At 34.4% G+C, this 17,500-nt stretch overlaps 1 protein-coding gene across 1 annotated transcript in view; it reads right to left on the bottom strand.

The window, feature by feature from the left end:
- kndc1 (kinase non-catalytic C-lobe domain containing 1) overlaps positions 1-17,500 on the bottom strand; it is a 66,206-nt gene that overhangs the window by 33,984 nt on the left and 14,722 nt on the right. The window contains exons 6-15 of the mRNA XM_077217514.1: positions 17,452-17,500; positions 16,730-17,147; positions 12,043-12,154; positions 10,435-10,506; positions 10,089-10,150; positions 9,855-10,013; positions 8,832-8,909; positions 6,401-6,491; positions 5,316-5,478; positions 631-1,253 (exon numbers count right to left, since the gene is read on the bottom strand). The exon at positions 17,452-17,500 is cut by the window's right edge and continues 138 nt beyond it. Coding sequence (XP_077073629.1) covers positions 631-1,253; positions 5,316-5,478; positions 6,401-6,491; positions 8,832-8,909; positions 9,855-10,013; positions 10,089-10,150; positions 10,435-10,506; positions 12,043-12,154; positions 16,730-17,147; positions 17,452-17,500 — 1,827 coding nt within the window. The remainder of the gene's footprint in view (positions 1-630; positions 1,254-5,315; positions 5,479-6,400; positions 6,492-8,831; positions 8,910-9,854; positions 10,014-10,088; positions 10,151-10,434; positions 10,507-12,042; positions 12,155-16,729; positions 17,148-17,451) is intronic.

Raw genomic sequence — 17,500 nt, 5'->3', positions numbered from 1 at the left:
TAACAATAAAATTTACAATGAAAATGTAAAAATAATAACACAAAATAAAATTTAAAAATGAAAAAATAATCAAATAAAATAATACAAAAATAGTAAAATGCAAACAATATGCAAAAAAATATAAATAATTAAATAATTGAAACAATAAAAAAATTAATATATATATATATAAATACATAAATATATATAAATAAATAAATTGTAAAAAACAAACAAAAATGTAGAAATAAACTAAATCAAATTTTAAAACTTATCATTTTAATTAATGTACAAAAAAATACAAAAAACTGAACAAAATTAAATTTAAAAATAAAATAAAATGAACTAATGATAAAATAATAATAATAAATTGAAAAACATAATAATAATAATAATAATACTAATAATAAAATATATAAATAATAAAACAAAACAAAATGTAAAAAATAAAATAATTAAAAAATAAATAAATAAAGTAATAATAAAATTAAATTAATAAAACTAAATAAAACAAAATGCAAATAAAAAAATAAAACCAAATAATTATTTTAAATCTTTTTTTTAAAGAAGTAATAATAATACGGTAAAATAAGTCGAAAAGTTAAATTTTTATTAAAATTAATTAAAAGGATTTTCATATAAAATGGTTACCCATTGCCAGATCTCCGAGTCCGTTCTCCAGATAACCGTCAAACGTGACCTCTTCTCTGATCAGGTCACACACACGCTTCAGACACGAGCATCTCCTACACGAGCTGGAGAGAGTCCGTGTGTGATTCATACAGTGAGGAGCAGAAATATTCACAGCCCTTTCAGGACACACTGAGTTATCATCTCTATCGCAAACACTGACTCTTTCATTCCTGAGAGTGGCGTCTGGTTTTACAGAAGGTTTTGGTAGTGTCATGTTTAGTGGTTCTGCGCTGAAGTGATGCATGCCTGTGATTGGCTGAAGCACGGCGATCTGAACAGGAAGTAGAGTCAAAAATCCTGTCTGTGGGTCTTGCTGTAACAGGAAGTTGTTATAAATCCCATTGTCGCATGGTAGGGTGGGGTAGTTTGGCTGTTTGTCCGTTTCTTTATTGGTTATTTGGGTTATCACTGGAGGCGTTGAATTCACAAGAGTCTTACAACTGGATGATGATGAATAACCGGATACATGATCCGGCGTGGAGAAAACTCCCTCAATCCCGTCCTCCTCGGTGTCGCTCTCGTCCGGTTCTTCTGGCTCTAGCGGGATAGTTTCATCTGTGATGTCATCAAAAGAGACAATCCTTAAAAACAAACAAGAGCATTAGATCCTAGATCCGCAATTCCGAGTTTATAATTCAAAATTCTGACTTTATTTCTTGCAATTCAGACTTTATTTCTCGCAATTCTGACTTTACTTCTCACAATTTGGACTTTATTTCTCGCAATTCTGACTTTACTTCTCACAATTTGGACTTTATTTCTCGCAATTCTGACTTTACTTCTCACAATTTGGACCTTCGTTCTCGCAATTCTGACTTTATTTCACTCAATTCTGACTTTATTTCTCGTACTTCTGACTTTATTTTACGCAATTCTGACTTTATTTCTCACAATTCTGACTTTATTTCTCGCAATTCTGACTTTATTTCTCACAATTCTGACTTTATTTCTCGTACTTCTGACTTTATTTTACGCAATTCTGACTTTATTTCTCACAATTCTGACTTTATTTCTCGCAATTCTGACTTTATTTCTCGTACTTCTGACTTTATTTCTCGCAATTCTGACTTTATTTCTCGCAATTCTGACTTTATTTCTCGCAATTCTGACTTTATTTCTCACAATTCTGACTTTATTTCTCACAATTTTGACTTTATTTCTTACAATTCTGACTTTATTTCTGGCAATTCTGACTTTATTTCAAGCAATTCTGACTTTATTTCAAACAATTCTGACTTTATTTCAAGCAATTCTGACTATTTCTTACAAATCTGACTTTATTTCTCGCAATTCTGACTTTATTTCTCGTAATTCTGACTTTATTTCTCACAATTCTGACTTTATTTCTCACAATTCTGACTTTATTTCTCACAATTTAGACTTTATTTCTCACAATTCTGACTTAATTTCTCGTAATTCTGACTTTATTTCTCGTAATTCTGACTTTATTTCAAGCAATTCTGACTTTATCTCTCGCAATTCTGACTTTATTTCTCGCAATTCTGACTTTATTTCTCGCAATTCTGACTATTTCTCACAATTCTGACTTTATTTCTCACAATTCTGACTTAATTTCTCGTAATTCTGACTTTATTTCTCGTAATTCTGACTTTATTTCAAGCAATTCTGACTTTATCTCTCGCAATTCTGACTTTATTTCTCGCAATTCTGACTTTATTTCTCGCAATTCTGACTTTATTTCAAGCAATTCTGACTTTATTTCAAGCAATTCTGACTTTTTCTCACAATTCTGACTTTATTTCTCACAATTCTGACTTTATTTCTCACAATTTTGACTTTATTTCTTACAATTCTGACTTTATTTCTGGCAATTCTGACTTTATTTCAAGCAATTCTGACTTTATTTCAAACAATTCTGACTTTATTTCAAGCAATTCTGACTATTTCTTACAAATCTGACTTTATTTCTCACAATTTAGACTTTATTTCTCACAATTCTGACTTAATTTCTCGTAATTCTGACTTTATTTCTCGTAATTCTGACTTTATTTCTCGCAATTCTGACTTTATCTCTCGCAATTCTGACTTTATTTCTCGCAATTCTGACTTTATTTCTCGCAATTCTGACTATTTCTCACAATTCTGACTTTATTTCTCACAATTCTGACTTTATTTCTCGTAATTCTGACTTTATTTCAAGCAATTCTGACTATTTCTTACAAATCTGACTTTATTTCTCACAATTTAGACTTTATTTCTCACAATTCTGACTTAATTTCTCGTAATTCTGACTTTATTTCTCGTAATTCTGACTTTATTTCAAGCAATTCTGACTTTATCTCTCGCAATTCTGACTTTATTTCTCGCAATTCTGACTTTATTTCTCGCAATTCTGACTATTTCTCACAATTCTGACTTTATTTCTCACAATTCTGACTTAATTTCTCGTAATTCTGACTTTATTTCTCGTAATTCTGACTTTATTTCAAGCAATTCTGACTTTATCTCTCGCAATTCTGACTTTATTTCTCGCAATTCTGACTTTATTTCTCGCAATTCTGACTTTATTTCAAGCAATTCTGACTTTATTTCAAGCAATTCTGACTTTTTCTCACAATTCTGACTTTATTTCTTACAATTCTGACTTTATTTCTCACAATTCTGACTTCATTTCTTACAATTCTGACTTTATTTCTGGCAATTCTGACTTTATTTCAAGCAATTCTGACTTTATTTCAAGCAATTCTGACTTTATTTCAAGCAATTCTGACTATTTCTTACAATTCTGACTTTATTTCTCGCAATTCTGACTTTATTTCTCACAATTCTGACTTTATTTCTCACAATTCTGACTTAATTTCTCGCAATTCTGACTTAATTTCTCGCAATTCTGACTTTATTTCTCGTAATTCTGACTTTATTTCAAGCAATTCTGACTTTATCTCTCGCAATTCTGACTTTATTTCTCGCAATTCTGACTTTATTTCTCACAATTCTGACTTTTTCTCACAATTCTGACTTTATTTCCTACAATTCTGACTTTATTTCTCACAATTCTGACTTTATTTCTCGCAATTCTGACTTTATTTCTCGCAATTCATACTTTATTTCTTACAATTCTGACTTTATTTCTCACAATTCTGACTTAATTTCTCGTAATTCTGACTTTATTTCTCGTAATTCTGACTTTATTTCAAGCAATTCTGACTTTATCTCTCGCAATTCTGACTTTATTTCTCGCAATTCTGACTTTATTTCTCGCAAGTCTGAGTTTATTTCAAGCAATTCTGACTTTATTTCTCACAATTCTGACTTTTTCTCACAATTCTGACTTTATTTCTTACAATTCTGACTTTATTTCTCACAATTCTGACTTTATTTCTTACAATTCTGACTTTATATCAAGCAATTCTGACTATTTCTTACAATTCTGACTTTATTTCTCGCAATTCTGACTTTATTTCTCGTAATTCTGACTTTATTTCTCACAATTCTGACTTTATTTCTCACAATTCTGACTTTATTTCTCACAATTCTGACTTAATTTCTCGCAATTCTGACTTTATTTCTCGTAATTCTGACTTTATTTCAAGCAATTCTGACTTTATCTCTCGCAATTCTGACTTTATTTCTCGCAATTCTGACTTTATTTCTCGCAATTCTGACTTTATTTCTCACAATTCTGACTTTATTTCTCACAATTCTGACTTTTTCTCACAATTCTGACTTTATTTCTCGCAATTCTGACTTTATCTCTCGCAATTTTGACTTTATTTCTCGCAATTCTGACTTTATCTCTCGCAATTCTGACTTTATTTCAAGCAATTCTGACTTCATTTCTCACAATTCTGACTTTATTTCTCACAATTCTGACTTAATTTCTCGCAATTCTGACTTTATTTCTCGTAATTCTGACTTTATTTCAAGCAATTCTGACTTTATCTCTCGCAATTCTGACTTTATTTCTCGCAATTCTGACTTTATTTCTCGCAATTCTGACTTTATTTCTCACAATTCTGACTTTATTTCTCACAATTCTGACTTTTTCTCACAATTCTGACTTTATTTCTCGCAATTCTGACTTTATCTCTCGCAATTTTGACTTTATTTCTCGCAATTCTGACTTTATCTCTCGCAATTCTGACTTTATTTCAAGCAATTCTGACTTCATTTCTCACAATTCTGACTTTATTTCTTACAAATCTGACTTTATTTCTTGTAATTCTGACTTTATTTCTCACAATTCTGACTTTATCTCTCGCAATTCTGACTTTATTTCTCGCAATTCTGACTTTATCTCTCGCATTTGTGACTATTTTTTGCAATTCTGACTTTATTTCTCGCATTTGTGACTATTTTTTCACAATCCTTACTTTATTTCTAGCAATTTTTTCTTTCACAATACTGATTTTATTTCAAACAAGTCTGCCTTTATTTCTGGCAAAAAACGTGGTGCAAATACATCAGTGAATTCTTCTTGAAACGGTTAACTATCACCCCCGTTCTGAACTTAAATGTTGTAATTCATGAATGCTTTGACCTTAGGTTGGTCTCTTTATTAAGAAGACACTTGGCAGATTATTGGAGAAGTGAAAGCACTTGAAGTGTAAAAAAAGTTATAGAAGTGAAAGCGTATAGTCCATCTATCACGGATACATATAAAAGAGCGTCAGTAGACCTACAGCTCAGACTGTGTGTTTGGGGTCAGGACTATCGGGCTGAAGTGTGTGTCAGGAGAGGTGAAGGCCTCGGGCAAACTGATGCTGGTGGAGGACACTGGGTAATTATGAGGAACAGGACCAGTTACAGGGGCCAACCGGCCCTCGGGGGCCAACGGGACAAAACCTGAGACAAAAACACACCTGCAGATTAATACCACACAAATGTAAAGCATGTTCATATTCAGCCGACAAACACGTTTGAACATTTATTACAAAACAGTGTGGATCTCATGAAAACATGTGTGGATCACATTGTAGTGTATTGTTTATTTGTGTGTTTTATGTTTACTCATTAGGATACCTGTCTACAATTTGTACAGCACTTTGGCCAACAGTTGTTGTTTTCAAATGTGCTCTATAAATAAATATGACTGATTTGACTGACTGATCACATTTCACCCCCAAAAACAAATATATAAGAAATTTTACACAATGAAGCGGAATCCTATTTTAGGTCCATTAAAGCAATTTTTTTTTGCAATATAACTGTATTTTAATAGCAAAAGCACATTCCCCACATATTCTCATTTCTGTAATGCATTCATTTTAATTTTGAGTTTTTTGATGTTTTTTTTATTCTCATGAAATAACAAAACAACAAGGATCATGTGACACTGAAGACTGGAGTAATGATGCTGAAAATTCAGCTTTGATCACAGGAATAAATTACACATTACTATATATTCACATAGAAAACTGCTGATTTAAATTATAATAACATTTCACAATTTTTACTGCAGTTCTGATCAAATAAATGAATCCTTATTAGCATAATCCACCCCAAACCTTTGAATAACAGTGCATATACATTATTATTATAATTTTTTTCTCACATTATAATAATATGAGATTCTTTTCACATTACATTACAAAGAATGTGTGGGTAAATGTGAGTAATTGTCATAAAGATAATAGGCTTTCTTTATGAGCAGTAGAATTTCTCTCTTCTGATTTTAGGGTGAAATATGAGCAGAAAATCTCTTGACAGGATTTCTGAGAGTTTAATCTGAAATGTTAAAAATGCACATTGACAGAATGACTCGCACCTGTGTAAACTTGTTGCAAGTGTGGGTCAGGTGTGTTTTCTGCACACTCAGGAGAACACGGTTCCTCTGTATCTCTATTCCCATCCAATGCCTTCAATGAAAAACGCTGCTTGTTATGAGAAACTTGCTGACAGAAGTTCATGTATTAACACAGGAAAGAGTTAAAGAAGAGACAGCTGGTGTGTTTATGAGAGAAGCTGGGATTTACTCTTTATTTGTTTCTATTTTTAGTCTATATAAAGAATTTTAGAATAAACATCTGTGGGAAAGTTGATAATTAAACCGAGTCTCCTGAGATTTGAAAGATCAGCCTCTGAGCAATTGCATTCTTTTGAGAAATCTCATGAAAAATCAATTCACAACTCTCTGGAACCTGAAGTCAATAAGTGTGTATTAGATGTGCAAACGGGACAGAGATGAGTGTGTGTCGCTGATATCACTGGACTGACATGTTTAATGCGGTAGAAAGACAATGTTTTTGTGACACACAGTTGATCAAATATGGAAACTTGTTTCCGCCACAGAATAAAAAACTAAAAAGGCTGCAACATTTTATTTCACAATTCTGACTTTCTCGCAAATTCTGAGATTATTACTCACAATAAAAGCAAAAGACTTTTTTTCTGGATTGTAATATAAACTCGCAATTGCGAGAAAAAGGTCATGATTGCGAAATATAAGCTTGCAAATAAAAAAGATAATGGCAACTTTTATTCTCACAATTCTGACTTTATTTCTCACAATTCTGACTTTATTTCTCACAATTCTGACTTTATAACTCACAATTCTGACTTTATTTCACACAATTCTGACTTTATTTCTCACAATTCTGACTTTATAACTCACAATTCTGACTTTATTTCTCACAATTCTGACTTTATAACTCACAATTCTGACTTTATTTCTCACAATTCTGACTTTATAACTCACAATTCTGTCTTTATTTCACACAATTCTGACTTTATAACTCACAATTCTGACTTTATAACTCACAATTCTGACTTTATAACTCACAATTCTGACTTTATTTCTCACAATTCTGACTTTATAACTCACAATTCTGACTTTATTTCTCACAATTCTGACTTTATTTCTCGCAATTCTGACTTTATTTCTCGCAATTCTGACTTTATTTCTCACAATTCTGACTTTATAACTCACAATTCTGACTATTTCACACAATTCTGTCTTTATTTCACACAATTCTGACTTTATATCTCACAATTCTGACTTTATAACTTACAATTCTGACTTTATTTCTCACAATTCTGACTTTATTTCTCACAATTCTGACTTTATTTCACACAATTCTGACTTTATAACTCACAATTCTGACTTTATTTCTCACAATTCTGACTTTATAACTCACAATTCTGACTTTATTTCTCACAATTCTGACTTTATTTCTCACAATTCTGACTTTATAACTCACAATTCTGTCTTTATTTCACACAATTCTGACTTTATAACTCACAATTCTGACTTTATAACTTACAATTCTGACTTTATTTCTCACAATTCTGACTTTATTTCTCACAATTCTGACTTTATTTCACACAATTCTGACTTTATAACTCACAATTCTGACTTTATTTCTCACAATTCTGACTTTATTTCTCACAATTCTGACTTTATTTCTCACAATTCTGACTTTATAACTCACAATTCTGACTTTATTTCTCACAATTCTGACTTTATTTCTCACAATTCTGACTTTATAACTTACAATTCTGACTTTATTTCTCACAATTCTGACTTTATTTCTCACAATTCTGACTTTATTTCTCACAATTCTGACTTTATAACTCACAATTCTGACTTTATTTCTCACAATTCTGACTTTATAACTCACAATTCTGACTTTATTTCTCACAATTCTGACTTTATTTCAAGCAATTCTGACTTTATAACTCACAATTCTGACTTTATTTCTCACAATTCTGACTTTATAACTCACAATTCTGACTTTATTTCTCACAATTCTGACTTTATTTCACACAATTCTGACTTTATTTCTCACAATTCTGACTTTATAACTCACAATTCTGACTATTTCTCACAATTCTGTCTTTATTTCACACAATTCTGACTTTATTTCTCACAATTCTGACTTTATAACTTACAATTCTGACTTTATTTCTCACAATTCTGACTTTATAACTCACAATTCTGACTTTATTTCTCACAATTCTGACTTTATTTCTCGCAATTCTGACTTTATTTCTCACAATTCTGACTTTATTTCTTGCAGGAGAATGTGCAGACAGTGAGCTATCCCACTGAGCCACAGTGCTGCTGAATTCGGAGATAAAACGTTGCAATTACATTCCATGGTGGAAACAAGTTTCCATAGTAAAACGCACAGAGAACAGAGACTCTACAGAACTTCTAAAGACGAGATGACAGGACTGATCCGATCGTGACGCTTCACCTGATGAACTCGACTGATGAGCTGCGTCCACACACTCTCTGCATCACATTCCTGTCGGCAGAGGTAGTCACGGCAACACTGAAATATGACAGCAGACATAAACCACATTACCATACGCAAACAGCCTGAGAGAAAGCAGAACGTGTGTTTGGATGAAGAAAACAAACGAGAAATGCATTCATTGCATAAAGAAAATCAAGCCTTTCATTTTAACACTGAATGAATAATTACATAATAATTATCATGTATTAATTATTACATAATAATCATCCATAATTACACTGTAAAATTATTATCAGGACAATTCAGGCCAAAATCATGATCAGTATTTATTTAATAATATATATATATATATATATATGTTTCAATATAATAAATATAATTATCTATCAATATATGTATCAATTATATATCAATATAATTAAAAATAATAATTTGTTCTAGTACCCAAAGCTCTTAGTTTTTCAACGTGAACTAAGAATGAACAATAATTCTAATAATGTTAATTTCAACATTTACTAATACATTTTTAAAATTGGATTTAATGTTGGATTTCTTAACATTAGTTAATTAGTTAAAAACAATGAGCAACTGTATTTTTGTTAACTTACATTGGCAAGATTATTAAATGTTGCAAAAAATATATAATAATATTGCACACTGTAAATTAATACAATTTGTATTAATTATGTTAATTATGTTAACAAATGAAACCTTAATGTAAAGTGTATTGTAAATATTTTTTCATGATTTTAATTGTAACAATATTTCACAATATTACTGTTCTTACTGTTGTGCATTGAGCATAAGACACTTATAAACTTTTTTTTTTTTAATTTATTATTTCTATTATTTATATACACTATATAAAGTTCCTCCACAATAGACTTTATTTTTTTTTTATTTTTTTTTTTATAATAAAAAAAATTCTCCTATTTTTTTGGATCCTAGGTTTTGGAGTAAAATATGACTCTATAAAATACGTTTTAAATGAATAAATAATGAATGATGGTTCTCAAGCACCTTTCTGGCCGTTTCAATAGACGGTCTTTCGATGGGCGTTCTCTTGGCCATCTCGAGCAGGAGTCTCTTGAGTTTCCTCGGCATGGCCAACTTTTGATCGGGAGACAAATTAAACTTGGCTGAAGCCCAGAGGACGGCTGCCACCGCATACACACACGCCTAGAAGAAAACACACATCCGTTTAAACACACAACACTGTGTAACTACTAGAAAGTGGTTGCCATGGTGACAGACCTTTTCCGTCACAATTCCATGTTCTTGAAATTCAGGAGCCAGGAAAAATGCATCGCAGGAGACTGAGAAGGACAACCGGAACAGAGTTAATAATAAAAATAATAATAAACTTTATTTTATATAGCGCCTTTAAAACAGCTTCTCAAGGCACTTTACACAAAAATACAAAGAGAAAAATAAATAATAATAAAAGAAAAAAATGCACAGATAGAAATACAAAGCGTACAAAAAAACAAAAGAACACACAAAATAATTAAAACATTAGGAAAAAGCCAACCTAAAAAAGTGAGTTTTTTTTTTTTACTGATATCGGTTATAACGATTGCATTAGTTGTAGAGCTCGTACCGGAGTTTTTGGGTCTCAGAAACAGCATCTCTCCTTCACAGCCCACAAACACTGAGTCCAGACACAGAGAGTCTGATGGGACAGAGAGAACGGGGATTTATCTCAAACACGTGATCATACAAATCAGGAGTAAACGATTCCTAAGTAAATATTGCCATAAGTGTGATGGTTGGTGAAACTGTCAGTGTATCTGAATGTGGGAGATGAAAAATTACATTCCTTGCTTCAACATTCAAGATTTTAGGTTAAAATCTTAGGAATGTCAAGTCAGCCAAATGCCTTTAGGCTAAAATATTTACATGAAATCTAGATTTTATTCGAATATTTCAATAATTTAGCAACGAGAAATGTGCATGTTCAAGCAGTTAATGCAGGTAACATGCATGTAAAAATTTGTGTGTGTGTGTGTGTGTGTGTGTGTGTGTGTGTGTGTGTGTGTGTGTGTGTGTGTGTGTGTGTGTGTGTGTGTGTGTGTGTGTGTGTGTGTGTGTGTGTGTGAGTGTGTTTTAATAAAAACATTATTACAATATTTGTTTAGGTGCATGTGATTTGACCATTTATAAATATATATGTATTCAAATTTTTATTATTGTCTGATGTCAGTTAATGGTGACATGACATGCAAGTAAACAAATAAAATAAAGATTTTTTTATTTGTTCTATTTTTATTATTTGTAAGCGTTTTATTTTAATTGTTTGAAAAAAATAATGATAGTAAATAAAAAATCTTGTTTTAACATTCAAGATTTTAGTTTAAAATGTATAGGAATGTCAAGTCTATTTTATTTATATATTGATGAATCGCATTGTATATTATTTTCATAGTGTTGAAATTACAAGACAAAGTACGGAAGCTGGTTTCCATCACGTAATTAAAAATAAAAAAGTTAATTGCGACGTTTTATCTCACAATTCTGACTTTATTTTTCATAAATCCAAGTTTATAACTGACTTTCTCAGAATTGTGAGTCGGAAAAAAATCGGAAACGCTTCATTTTACAGTACAGTACTTACAGTGTACTTACCTAGAAAGTACTGGGTAATATGAGGTAAGTACATGGGTTAAGGGTAGGTTTAGGGGTAGGTTCAGGGTTATTACATAGTTATTACCCAGTTATTACACAGTTATTGTAATTACTATAATAAGTGCATGTACATGGGAAACAGGACTGTAAAATGAAGCGTTACCAAAAAATCTACATTGTGAGATACTCGCAACTATCTTGTGAGAAACTCGTTTTCAAATCTTTTTTATTTTATTTTTTTTACTCCGTGGCAGAAACAAGCTTATAGAAAAGTGTATATTTTTGTATGCTATAACTGGTCACCACTTCCCTATATTTTTTTATGATCAAGTTTTAACTTTTTTGATGTTCACTTTATTCCTTCAGTGTGACAAATTAAAATTTAAAACTACAAATATTCCATCAAGTCTCTGAAGTAAAAACAGCTCAAACACTTCATGCATAATAATCATATAAGCATTAGAAAATGTTTATTAAGCATGCATATGTGCATTAGCAAAGCCCTGCATGATGTTACATTACAATATAGGTTAATTATCGACATGATACATAAAGTAAAGAGTGGTTGATGTTGACGACTGACCCGGGAGGTCGATGTACGTCTGCAGTGTAGAGAGACACGTGTGGCATAAAGCCCAGAGCTCGTTCACTGAGAGCGGAGCGGAGCGAGAGAGAAGATCCCGCAGGGACATCCACTGGGAAACAAACATACAACAATATCACTCATTCATTTTACATCAGCACACTTCTTTTTATTACACTTTCAAAGTGCTAAAACTATATCACCATTCTTCCCCCAGCGGATGTTTATGAATTTTAACAACGCAGTGTTGTGAGAACATGAACGTGAACGATAAGCGGGACAGTCAACAGACCAGCACTGCATTGAGAGTTTAAAGGGATAGTTCACCCAAAAATGTAAATTCTGTCAGTATTTACTCTCCCTCATGTTGTTCAACCCCGTAAGACCTTCGTTCATCTTCAGAACACAGATGAAGATATTTTTGATTAAATCTGAGAGCTGGATCACTCCTCCATAGGCTTCTAAGGGATTGAAACTTGTTAACCAGAAAAGTTATTAAAGACATCGTTAAAATAGTCCAAGTGACTACAGTGGCTCAATCTTAAGTTTATCAAGCGACGAGAATACTTTTTGTGCTTAAAAATAACTACTTTATTTCAACTAATCATGTCCTTCTCTGTGGGCCTCGAGTCAGTTCACTAGTGTAACAGCGCAGCGACTATTTTAACGATGTCTTTAATAACTTTTCGGGGAACAAGTGTCAATCCCTTAGAAGCCTATGGAGGAGTGATCCAGCTCTCAGATTTAATCAAAAATATCTTAATTCGTGTTCTGAAGATGAACGAAGGTCTTACGGGGTTGAACAACGTGAGTGAGAGTAAATACTGACAGAATTTACATTTTCGGGTGAACTATCCCTTACCAATGGAAATATTCAAGTGCAAGCAGATGCAAGGTTTTGTGTGCTCAAACATCAGAAGCGAGCGCAGAAAGTGCGTCTCAGACAGTGCGCAAATACTAAATTGAGCTCTCTTTCATGTATTGACAAATTCATAAAAAATATGTCAAAAAATACCTGAAAACTACTGTTACTCGTCTTTAATAATGTTTTAAACTTATATTAGTTAGGTTAATAGTTTTAGCTGTGGCATCGGAATTGGAATAGAGGATTGTGAATTTTCACTAGTATCTAAAATGTAATGGTGTAAAACATGCTTATGGATAGTCATTTTTGTAAGTCTGCGGCCAAAAGTTAGTTTTATGCCCTGGTTGAAACACTTAAATGTTTATTTGGGATGTTTTCTTTCCACTAGTCTGAAAAAGGATATGTTATAGAACAGAATAGACTCAAATCTAAATATTGAGCAGTGCATGAAAAAAACTGTAGTGTCTTGCTTTAAAGGAGTAGTTTACTTCAGAATTAAAATTCCCTGATAATTTACTCTCCTCCCCGTCATACAAGATGTTCATGTCTTTCTTTCTTCAGTGGAAAAGAAATGAAGGTTTTTGAGGAAAACATTGCAGGATTTTCTCCATATAGTGACTTCAATGGAGTCCAACGGGTCGAAGGTCCAAATGTGAGTTTCAGTGCAGCTTCAAAGTCTCGACGCGATCCAGCCGAGGAATAAGAGTCTGATCTAGACAAACCAGCGCACATTTATAACAAAATAAACATTTATATACTTTTTAACTACACATGTTCATCTTGCACTAGCTGTGATGCGACACACATTACCTAATCACGTTTAAAGGTCATGCGTGACGTAGGAGGAAGAACAGACCCAGTGTTTACAAAGCCAACGTGCAAAGACTAAAGCCCTATTCGCACTGGATTAGTATGATCTGGGAACCTCGTGTGAATTAGAAATTACCCCCCCACATCTGAAGTTCGTGTGGCGCATTCGCACGAGATAAGCGAAGCCTGTGATTTTACTCAAATTACTGACTTATCTCCCGGATATGATGTCAATAGGTTATTGCTTGGAAATGTCTTGTCGTATAGGTCTAGCCATATGCTATATTATAAACAGAAGAATGTTCCTTACCGCACGCTGCTATACAGTACATGTCATCCATCTCTATCTAATTTTTTGTTTTTGCTGTTCTGATGGTTTTCAGCTTTCCCTTTCTGCAAATTGTAGCCTATAGTTGTACAGTACGTGTATAGCGATATGACCCACCCAAAATACTATCAAAACACTCCCACGCACGCAGCCTCCATTCTTCGTAAAAGATGGATGAAAAAGCGAAAAAATGGTAAACGACCCTGCCAAATCACAGAGATGCCGATTCGCACGGGACTGATATTAGCTATCACATGACCTTGGTGTTCAGGAAATATGGCGGGTCATTTTGCGGGGGAATTTTTACTTTACAAATTACAGACATGGCCGATTCACACGGGATTAAGATCACAGACAACCTCCGCAATTATTACAAATGACTAGAGGTCACCAGGTAATACTTATCCCGTGCGAATAGGGCTTAAAGGGTTAGTTCGCCCATTTAAGACATGAAGTTGTATGCAATCCTTACCAGCACTATAGTGCATACACACTGACCCACTTTGTAGTCTCCTCCCTGGTCAGAGTTCTGGCCGCTGGAAGTTTTTCAAGAAAGTACTCCCGGTTAGTTTCCGGGGCCTCAAAACAGTGCGTTTTTACGTGAAAAAATTATTTGCGTTTCAAAGCTTGATTAATTTAACACACAAAAAACACGCCGGTCAAAATTCATACCTCAGTTTTAATCGGCACTATTTTCTTTCCATTTCTATCAATCCGCGCTGCTGTCAACGTCAACAGTGCGCACGTTCCGATCAGCTGTTCCATAGTGTTTACACAATCGATTACGAAACGACGTAAAGAGTAGAAAATGAACGATGGTGCGAACTTGTAAATTTCCAGGCTGTGACCACAAGAATGTGCCGGGATCACCGTTCAGATTCCATTGTTTTCCTGTTTCGGATATAGCTACGAGACAGCTTTGGCTGGTTGCCATCGGCTACTCTGCGGGAGCTAAAATATCCAGAATAAAGGATTTTCGTGTGTGTAGTGCTCACTTCAGCGAAGACGATTACATACCCAACCAAGGAGGAAAAAGAAGAAAACTGATTTTGAAGAGTTTTGCTGTACCAGTACCACGGGTAAGCTCTATTTACTAACTTTATGATCCCATGTCTAAACTGTACGGTAAACAAGCTGATGTTTAGACTCCAGTGGAAAACACGTGAAAAGATGTCTAATATAAAAACAGTATATAGGGATGTAGGTAAAATTTGCTGAGAAAACTATTTGATTGAACACACACACAATTGAGTCAGATAGACTATTCTATAGCCAACTGGTCAAGACAACGTGAAATTCTGAAATAAAAAACTACAAAGCAACATGAGCGATCACACTTTGCAGACATCTGATCTGACCGTCAAGTCCAGCTGGTTTCGGTCGCTTTTTCCAACTGATTTTAGGTACGTAGAAGAACGTCTCCAGGACACCAGCATTTAGGGAAAACTTCATTGGATGTAATGCAGACAGAAGGTGCGTTGGCCTCCTCGTCAATCGATAGGTTTTGCAGCTGTGGCATGATGAGTTCCCATTCGTGGCAGCAATAGCTTTCAACCTCTGTTGGCATAACTTGACAATTTGAACAAGTGCACCACCATTTGTCGTTCATCCTGGCTCTTGCTACAGCTGTGGGCCCAGCATCAACTTGGACAACTTCATCTCTGTCCTCTCGCTCTCTCTCTTCCCGTTCTATCTCCATCTGTTGAAGTTCGGCATCGGTTCATAAAGGTATCCCTTTGACGTTGTGCTAAAATTACTTTCATCCTCATCTGTTCCGTCTGACATTGTGCTAAAATTGGTTTCATCATCAGAAGTTTCGCAGTCAGACATGTTGTCAGCGAGTCGCGCTATCAACCGCTGATCGGAACGTGCGCACTGTTGACGTTGACAGCAGCGCGGATTGATAGAAATGGAAAGAAAATAGTGCCGATTAAAACTGAGGTATGAATTTTGACCGGCGTGTTTTTTGTGTGTTAAATTAATCAAGCTTTGAAACGCAAATAATTTTTTCACGTAAAAACGCACTGTTTTGAGGCCCCGGAAACTAACCGGGAGTACTTTCTTGAAAAACTTCCAGCGGCCAGAACTCTGACCAGGGAGGTGACAACAGAGTGGGTCAGTGTGTATGCACTATAGTGCTGGTAAGGATTGCATACAACTTCATGTCTTAAATGGGCGAACTAACCCTTTAAGTCAAACACCCTATACAAAATAAATAAAAGGTAAAACAACGATGTCGGACGATTTTGAAGTTGGAGAGTTTTTTGAACAGTTTTTCGCCGTACCCTACATTTTTGAACCAGAAACCTTTCAACATGATTGTAATGCTTGAAGTCCTGGATAAGAAAGACGAGCATTTGTAGTTAAAAAGTATATAAATGTTTATTTTGTTATAAATGTGCGCTGGTTTGTCTAGATCAGACTCTTATTCCTCGGCTGGATTGTGTCGAGACTTTGAAGCTGCACTGAAACTCACATTTGGACCTTCGACCCGTTGGACTCCATTGAAGTCACTATATGGAGAAAATCCTGCAATGTTTTCCTCAAAAACGTTCATTTCTTTTCCACTGAAGAAAGAAAGACATGAACATCTCGGATGAGATGTAAATTATCAGGGAATTTTAATTACAAATAATAATAATAAATTCGGTCACATTTTGGCCGTTCTGTATCAACAAACAAGCCTCATTCTGATATCCCTCATTCAGGGACAGGATAGTTTTGTTGTCGTGGTTTGAGCAGCACAGGTCTCCGTCTTCCAGGATTTCAGCCTCTACAAAGTCGCTTTGATCCGTCTCACGAGCATCCGGTCCGACCGTCGCATCCACAGACGGGACACATGGTTCCTCTCCTCCCCACTCGGACCTTCTCTCAGCCCGAGTGTGTTTAGCCCGCAGTCCCCCGCTCCAGCTCTCGTCCTCGCTGATCTCGGACAGGTCGGACACCAGCATGCTGATGGGAGTGTGTGAGGGAGGACTGAACACCCGAGGGTTGTTGGAGTCCGGCACGGAGCAGGACCGGTTCAGGGCTCTCCTCTCCTGACTCCTCCTGTGCACCGGAGAACTGTTCTGAGACCTGCTGTCCGGCGAGGGCTCGTCTTCCCTGATGAAGAGCCAAGTCAAGATGCATTCACTTTGTATCATTATTCTGAGCTTATTTCTGTTTTATGTACAGTGCTGTATTATTTAAAGGTGCATTGTATAATATTTAGGAGGATCTGTTGACAGAAATGCAATATCATATCCATAACTATGTTTTCAGTGATGTATAAAGACCTCACATAATGAACCGTTATGTTTTTATTAGCTTAGAATGAGCCGTTTCTGTGTACACACACCACGGGTCCCCTTACATCGACATGTTTCTACAGTGGCCCTAGAAAAGCATTCTTGCAGTTTTTCTGTACCTGAGTCCAGCCGAAGCTCCAGACCAACGAGATCCGTGACACACCAAAC

This window comes from Siphateles boraxobius, unplaced genomic scaffold, assembly GCF_051911475.1.
Source record: "Siphateles boraxobius isolate OS27281-9 unplaced genomic scaffold, OSU_SipBor_1 73, whole genome shotgun sequence".
Taxonomy (NCBI): domain Eukaryota; kingdom Metazoa; phylum Chordata; class Actinopteri; order Cypriniformes; family Leuciscidae; genus Siphateles; species Siphateles boraxobius.
The sequence above is the reverse complement of the archived record's forward strand: the minus strand, read 5'-3'. Positions and strand labels throughout refer to the sequence as shown.